This window comes from Tribolium madens, unplaced genomic scaffold, assembly GCF_015345945.1.
Source record: "Tribolium madens isolate multiple individuals breed KSU strain unplaced genomic scaffold, Tmad_KSU_1.1 Scaffold_91;HRSCAF=231;Tcas5.2_LG7, whole genome shotgun sequence".
Classification (NCBI taxonomy): Eukaryota; Metazoa; Arthropoda; class Insecta; order Coleoptera; family Tenebrionidae; genus Tribolium; species Tribolium madens.
The window spans coordinates 1468025-1476218 of record NW_025401063.1 but is presented as its reverse complement, the minus strand read 5'-3'; the positions used below and the strand labels follow the sequence as shown (position 1 = coordinate 1476218).

Genomic DNA, 8194 nt, shown 5'->3' with positions numbered 1-8194 from the left:
TGTTTTTCGGCGATTTTTTAGTATAATTTACAGGTTTGACAACCTAAAACCAATTAAAGTGTTTTTTAATAAATTATTTTTTTATAAGATTTTAGAAATCGACCGTTTTTTTGTTATTATTTATCATAATTAAAACAAGAACAAGTAAAAATTCTGATTTATAAGTCTAGAAAAAAATTATTTTAAAGTTGTCTCTTCTCTTGTTGTTTTTCAAAAAGTTTGAAACTCTGACAATTTTCAAATACTTATTTTTTTAGCAAATAAGTAAAAAAAAACACATTTTGAGTTTTAAAAAACTTTTTGTCATTTGTCACAAATAATCCAGAAATCGGGTTTGGAACGTACTTTATAAAAAAAATGAAATAAATTGACTGAATTATCAATATTAATTTATTAACAAATAAAAATGAGTAATTCGGTGATTCGGATAATAAAGAGGCCAAAAACATGTGTGAAATTATTTGTTTTTGTAATTTTTTAGTAAAATTTACAGGTTTGACAACCTAAAGATAATTAAAGTTTTTTTTTTCTACAAATGTAATAAAAAGGTTTCAGGTTTGGAACCCTGACAATTTTCAAATACTTGTTTTTTTTTAAATAAGTAAAAAAACACATTTTGGGTTTTAAAAAACTTTTTTGTCTTCATTTGTCACAAATAATTCAAAAATGGGGTTTGGAACGTACTCTATAAAAAAATGAAATAAGTTGACTGAATTATCAATATTAATTTATTAACAAATAAAAGTGAATAATTCGGTGATCCGGCTAATAAAGAGGCCAAAAACATGTGTTAAATTATTTGTTTCTACAATTTTGTAGTAAAATTTCCAGGTTTGACAACCTAAAGATAAATAAAGTTTTTTTCTATAAATGAAATAAAAAGGTTTCAGATTTCGACTTGTTTTTGTCATTATTTATCATAAATAACACAAAAACAATTAGGAGTTTTAATATCTGAATCTCTAGAAGAAAAATTACCAAAAAACAGGTGTCTCTTTCCTTGTTATTTTTCAGGTTTTTTTTAAGGTTTGGAACCCTTGTGATTTAAAAATACTGGTTTTTCTAAAAGTATTCAATTTAAACTTTTCAATAAATCAATTATTGATTATGAAAACGTTGTATTGTTGTGATTTTATTATTCCAGAATAAATTATAAATTTAGTGCATTTTGGCCACAGAAGTGTATAAAATAGATGGCGGTTTTTAATTGTCATTAAAAAATTAATTGATTATTTTAATTGTCAAAGTTTGATAGTGTTGTTTTGGGTTAGTTGTAGCAAATATTTAAAAATGCAAAATAAATTAATTTGTGTGTATTAAGGGTTAGGAAATCATCCGGCTCTCTAGTTGTTGTGTTTTCGTGGTGTTGCATTTAGTGAAATATCTGGGGACTTTTGCTTCTTGACCGTTTGCGAATGACAGCTGTAAGTGTCTGAGAAAAGTAGTCCACAGTTTTCGTCCCTTGTTCTCGATCGTTGTAACCGCGAGGCCCCCTTGATGTTGTGTCGTATCCCGTGCGTGTGAGCCCCCCTGTATGCGCAACCGGATCGTGTAAGTGTGGTGTAGTAGCCCCCAGTCGTGCCGGCGTCGTCACCATGTCGGACGAGAGCCATCCAAAAACTTTGTATGTGGGCAACCTGGACCCCTCCGTCTCCGAGGACCTCCTCTGCACCCTGTTCTCGCAGATCGGCCCCGTCAAGGGGTGCAAGATCATCCGCGAGCCCGGCAACGACCCCTACGCCTTCGTCGAGTTCACCAACCACCAGTCGGCCTCCACGGCGCTGGCGGCGATGAACAAGCGCCTCTTCCTCGACAAGGAGATGAAGGTGAATTGGGCCACCAGTCCGGGGAACCAGCCCAAGCAGGACACCTCCAACCACCACCACATCTTCGTTGGGGACCTGTCGCCGGAGATCGAGACTGAAACACTAAGAGAGGCCTTCGCTCCCTTCGGGGAGATCTCCAACTGCCGGATTGTGCGCGACCCCCAGACGCTCAAGTCCAAGGGGTACGCGTTTGTGTCGTTCGTCAAGAAGGCGGAGGCCGAGAACGCCATCCAAGCGATGAATGGACAATGGCTGGGCTCGAGGTCCATCAGGACCAACTGGTCCACGAGGAAGCCCCCACCGCCCAAGACGGAGAAGGCGGCGCAACGCGCCAAACAGCCCACCTTTGACGAGGTCAGTCCAGGGGACATAGCCCCTTTTTTACTATTATACTGGGTGGTCCAGTTTAATAACAAACAAAAAAACTGTCAAAGAAATGAACAAAAAACGCAAAAAATTTCCGATCAAAGCAATCTGTAACTTTAAAATTACGTTTGTAGACCTGTACAAGTGCACTTATTTCTAGAATCACATTCGGAAATTAAGTTGGTAACATTGAATAATACACGTTTTACTTTTTTTTGTTTTGTTTAAGAAATTTTATTGGAAACGCAGTATTATAAATTATGTAATTCCTAATAATAATAAAAATAAATTAGGTTTTTCTCTTTACAAATTTTTTTTTGTAAAATGTCAGTACAGGGGACACAACACATTTTTGTTATTATACTGTCCAGTTAAAACTCAAAATTTATATTTTTCAATAACAAACAAAAAATTATGATATTTTTACCAAAAACTGTAAAAGAAATGAACAAAAAACGTAAAAAATTTCCGATCAAAGCAATCTATAATCAGAATCACATTCTGAAATTAGGTTGGTAACAGTGAATAATAGACGTTTTACATTTTTTTTTAAAGAAATTTAATTGGAGACGCAGTATTATAAATTATGTAATTCCTAATAATAAAAATAAATTAGGTTTTTCTCTTTACAAAATTTTTTTGTAAAATGTCAGTCCAGAGGACACAACACATTTTTGCTATTATACTGGGTGGTCCAGTTAAAACTCAAAATTTATATTTTTCAATAACAAACAAAAAATTATCATATTTTTACCAAAGACTGTAAAAGAAATGAACAAAAAATGCAAAAAATTTCCGATCAAAGCAATCTGTGACTTTAAAATTACGTTAGCAGACGTAATCAGAATCACATTCTGAAATTAGGTTGGTAACAGTGAATAATAGACGTTTTACATTTTTTTTTAAGAAATTTAATTGGAGACGCAGTATTATAAATTATGTAATTCCTAATAATAATAAAAATAAATTAGGTTTTTCTCTTTACAAATTTTTTTTTGTAAAATGTCAGTACAGGGCACACAACACATTTTTGTTATTATACTTAATGGTCTAGTTAAAACTCAAAATTTATATTTTTCAATAACAAACAAAAAAACTGTAAAAGAAATGAACAAAAAACACAAAAAATTTCCGATCAAAGCAATCTGTGACTTTAAAATTACGTTGGTAGACCTGTACATACAAGTGAACTTATTTCTAGAATCACATTCTGAAATTAAGTTGGTAACATTGAATAATCGATGTTTTGCATCTTTTTTTTTTGTTTAAGAAATTTAATTGAAGACGCAGTATTATAAATTATGTAGTTTCTAATAATAATAAACATAAGTTTTTTTCTTTACAAAATTTATTTGTAAAATATTGGTTGCTAGGTGACAGTGTACTAATAAATTGTCAAAAAAAAAACGACGAAGTGTTGCCAAGTTAATTTAAAAAATTTATTATATCGTAGAAAAAACTAGATTTTAAATAAAAGCAAAGGTAGTTTTATAAACTCTATTTTGCTGAAAATATTTCGGTGTTTAATAAAACTTAAAAAAATAATACCAGGCGTTGAAATAAATGTCTGATTAAAGAGGCCTATGACTTTGAAATTACGTTGGCAGCTTTGTAGAAGTACATTCTGAATTTAAGTTGGTAACCGTGAATAATCTTTTTTAGAAATTGTGACGTTTTACATGTTTTTTTTGTTTTGTTTGGAGACGCAGTATTACAATTTATTGAATTTCTTATAATGATAAAATAGTATATTAAAGAACAAGTTTTATAAGGGTTGATTTGGCGCACGAATCCCAAGTTATGGGATGAGTGCGCCAATGCCATTATAAAACGAGTATTTTATGCTATTTTTTCTAATTTGCGCTCTCTTTTTTCTTATTTTAATTAAAAAAATATTTATTTTTGTCGCCTAGAGAATTTTGTGTTAGTTGGTATCGGTTGGTAACGCTCGGCGCCCACCTGTTTTTTTTGAGTCATTTCTGGCGCCTGTCATTAAAAATAAAATTTACAAATTATTAGTTATTAGTATTACAACATAATAATAATAAATAAAATATGAGAAACAGAATTTAGTTTGCACTCCGCCCGAAATTCGCGAAATTGCCGAAGCAACAACGCAAAATTTGTTACCTGACAAGTCAAAAGCGGCATTCAAAAACTAAATAACCCTAAATTCATTAAAGCACAGTGTGCTTTTATAGAGCCATAAACGACTCCTACGGGAGACGTTAATAAACGTATTATAAACGCAAATTAGAAAAAATTATGTTTTTTTCTTTACAAAATTTCTTTGTGGTTGCTAGATAACAGTGTAGTAATAAATTATCAAAAAATCTCGTCATAGTGAGGAAATGTTGCCAACTTAATTTCAGAGTCACAGTATTTTAAAATATTGAAAATTCACATAAAGTAGGGTTTTTTCTTTTCAAAGTTGCAATTTGGTTGTGAAATAATGAAAAGTCTGTTGCTAGGTAACAGTGTTCTAATAAATTGTCAAAAAAAATCTTGTCGTCATGGTGACGAAATGTTACCAACTTTGAAATTAAAGTCATATAAAAAAATAAGATTTTATTACATTTTTAAACTAAATTTTTAATCAAAAATTAATATTGAGCGAGAAAATTTGCATTTCACTCGTCATTAGATCACTTTTTTTTTCAAACAGGTCGTAAATTTTTAGATTAATTTCAACTGCAGTTTTCTTTTCCAATTTATATTTTCTCAGTGTTAATAGTGAATATTTTTTTTTTATTTTGCGTCTTTAACAAACGAATTAGTCTGACTTTAGTGTATTTTATGTTTTTAATGTTGATGACCATGCCGTTGGGAATAAATTGTTTTCAATTTCCCAAATTCACGAATTTTTGATGGAGAATATGAGCAAATCATGAGATTATGACAAATGTCATTTTGAGTTTATGTGTTACCAATTGACGCAAAATTCACTAAGTTTAATTTTTTTATTGTTTCTTTAAAAAATTCATAAAAAGCGCAAAATTAAAAAAAATTAGTATAGCTTCTGTAACTCGTATTTTAATACACTATTTTCGTCTTTCAATGCTTTAAAAAACTGTCAGTTTTAAATAAAGTTTAAGTAATAACTCGGCTTCGCCTTGAACGAAATATTCACGTTTTTGAGCCTTTTTTACTTAAAAGTTTTCATTTTTTGTCTGAAATAGTTGAAAATTGTGCAGATAAAATTATGTTTAATAAGTGGACGGAAATTTTCAATGTAGTTTTTGACACACGGCGAAAGTGGAGCAAAAAAATTAGAAAGTTACAGAAAAAAAAAAAAACTCTTGTAATTATCGATTTATTAAAGAGATGGGTGCTTGATTATTTAATTAAAACAATGAACTAAAAGTTTAGTTCAATTAATTGAAAAAAAATATATATTTCTTACATTTTTACGTAATTTTTGTGTTATTTATTTCAGTCTGATTTTTTTTTATAAATATTTTTTCAAAAATATGGAGTGACAAAAACACTTATACAGGGTGTCACATAATAAACACCAATAACCTTCTATAATTTGTTTTTCATGTTCTAAAAATGTTGCTAAATGCGTTTTTAATCTAAAAAGGACATCCTGTATGCAAATAATCGATGTTAATTTTCTAACCGCAGATGAATTTTCTATTACTTTTGTCAAAATAATATTTTTTCATCAAAGACAACAAAAACATTGACTCAAATGTTGTATAATGAATGGTTAAAATTTAATATTAAATCAACCATATTTATTTCTACTTAAATTTGGACAAAACATTAGTTTTCTTTCACAACAATTTGTGACAAGAAAGAAAAACCTTTATTTGGTGACCTTTCTGACGTCATTTGTCCATTTCACAGTCAGCTTCTTATCTAATAAATGCGAATTTATATCAGTTTTAATTCGAAACACTCTCAACAACTGTGTTTTTGTTCCTTAAACAAATACTCAAGTTTTATACAGAGTGACTCAGCTAAAACTTTCCACTAAATACTGAGTGACATAAAAAATCGCTTCACAAAAATAATGTGTAATAATAAATACAGCGTGATTCAAAAGGACCGCACTGAATATTTTTTCCCTTATACAGGATGTTTTCTTAATATTGCGAAAAACTTGCAACCACATCAAAAAATAGCACTAATTTGTCAAATAAACCACAATCCTATAAAGCTTCATTACGGATATACAGGGTGATAATAAAATTTGTAATTGTAAAAGTAATAAGAAAAACATGCCAAAATGTACAGCTTTTCTGAATCAGTAAATTTGGCAACACTACATCAAAAATTTCTTGGTTTCTATGGTAACAAACGTTTCAAATTATTGAGTGTAGGCCCAACGTGGTCCAAAATGTATTGCAGCGTTGCCAATTTGTGCACAAAACCACGCGACCTATAGAAAAATTAAAAAAGCAAATCTGAGTTTTTATTAACATTTTCTATCACCAAATTAGAGATTGTCCGACATTTTTGAATCACCCTGTATAGTACAGAGTGTTCCAGGTAGGAATTTCTCGTTTATTATATAGTCACAAAGACATCAAGTTCAATACAATACAATTAAAACAAATTTTGATAGTTTTTATCGACTGAAATATTTTGTAGTTTTTATCTAAAAGTTTAAAATTTCCTGATTTTTTTCAGTTTCCAAAATTTTTTTTTAGCATTAAGAATTGAGAAATTGATAAAACTACTCTTTATGTAAAAAAATTAAATATAAAATATATAAATTTTATACAGGCTGACCCAAATAAGACTTTAGTAAAAAATATACTGACCGACACAAAAAAATCCCATCACAAAAATAGTGTAAAAATAATAATTATTGCTCCAGGTAATAACTTTTTTAACAATTTTTATTATTGTCTTAAATATTTTTGAAAAAAATGTTAAATTTTTTTTATCTATAATCTATCTATTTATCTACAGACTATTAGAAGAAGAAATAGGGAAGCTTTATCTTAAATTGTAACTCTGTTCAATGTTATTTGTGGCTTTTATTGGCAAAATTTTTGTCCCTTTTCTAAATAATTGTTAAAAAACATATACAAGATCATCAGTATCGTTAAATAGATATAAAAAAATGTCAAATGTCAAAAAATAAATGTCAAAATTTTTTGACAAATATTTTTCTATATAGTTTTAATCTAAAAGTTCAGAATTTCTTGATTTTTTTCAGTTTTCAAAATATCTTTTTTTGGCATTAAGAATTGAGAAATTGATAAAACTACTCTTTATGTAAAGAAATTAAATATAAAATGTGTAAATTTTATACAGGCTGACCCAAATAATACTTTTTAGTAAAAAATATACTGAGCGACACAAAAAAAAATTGTGTAGTTCCAGGTAATAACTTTTTTAACAATTGTCATTATTGTACCAACTTAAATATTTTTGAAATGTGTTGCTAAAAAGGGCAAAAGCTTGCTAACAAAAATGTTTTTTTTTATTTTCCAAAATCTAAATTTTTTGGCGTTAAGAGATTTATTGTTTATATTTCAAAATTTTAAATATAACATAAACAATTTTTATACAGGGTGACTTATGTAAGACTTTAAAAAGTGTAATTTTTAAGACATTTTTTTGGTTTATTAATATAGAATAAAACTCTTAGCGGAGTCATCCTGTATCACTGAGAAATTCATTTTTGATTCAAAATATATTTTACGACGTTGGCTGTGGTTTTGTCTCATGTATTAAAATCAAGCAGTATATGAAATGAACAATTGAATTATATAGTCACAAAGACATCAACTTCAATACAATACAATTAAAACAAATTTTTTTAACAAGAATTTTGATAGTTTTTATCGACTGAAATATTTTTCTATGTAGTTTTTATCAAAAAGTTTTGAATTTCTTGATTTTTTTCAGTTTTCAAAATATTTTTTTTTGATATTAAGAATTGAGAACTTGATAAAACTACTCTTTATGTAAAAAAATTAAATATAAAATATATAAATTTTATACAGGCTGACCTAAATAAGACTTTTTAGTAAAAAATATAC

General features: G+C 28.7%; 1 protein-coding gene across 1 annotated transcript in view; it reads left to right on the top strand.

The window, feature by feature from the left end:
* The first annotated feature begins 1376 nt into the window (after nucleotides 1-1376).
* Nucleotides 1377-8194, top strand: part of LOC123011714 (nucleolysin TIAR-like) — an 8905-nt gene continuing 2087 nt past the window's right edge. The window contains exon 1 of the mRNA XM_044409298.1: nucleotides 1377-2302. Coding sequence (XP_044265233.1) covers nucleotides 1596-2302 — 707 coding nt within the window. The 5' untranslated portion in view covers nucleotides 1377-1595. The remainder of the gene's footprint in view (nucleotides 2303-8194) is intronic.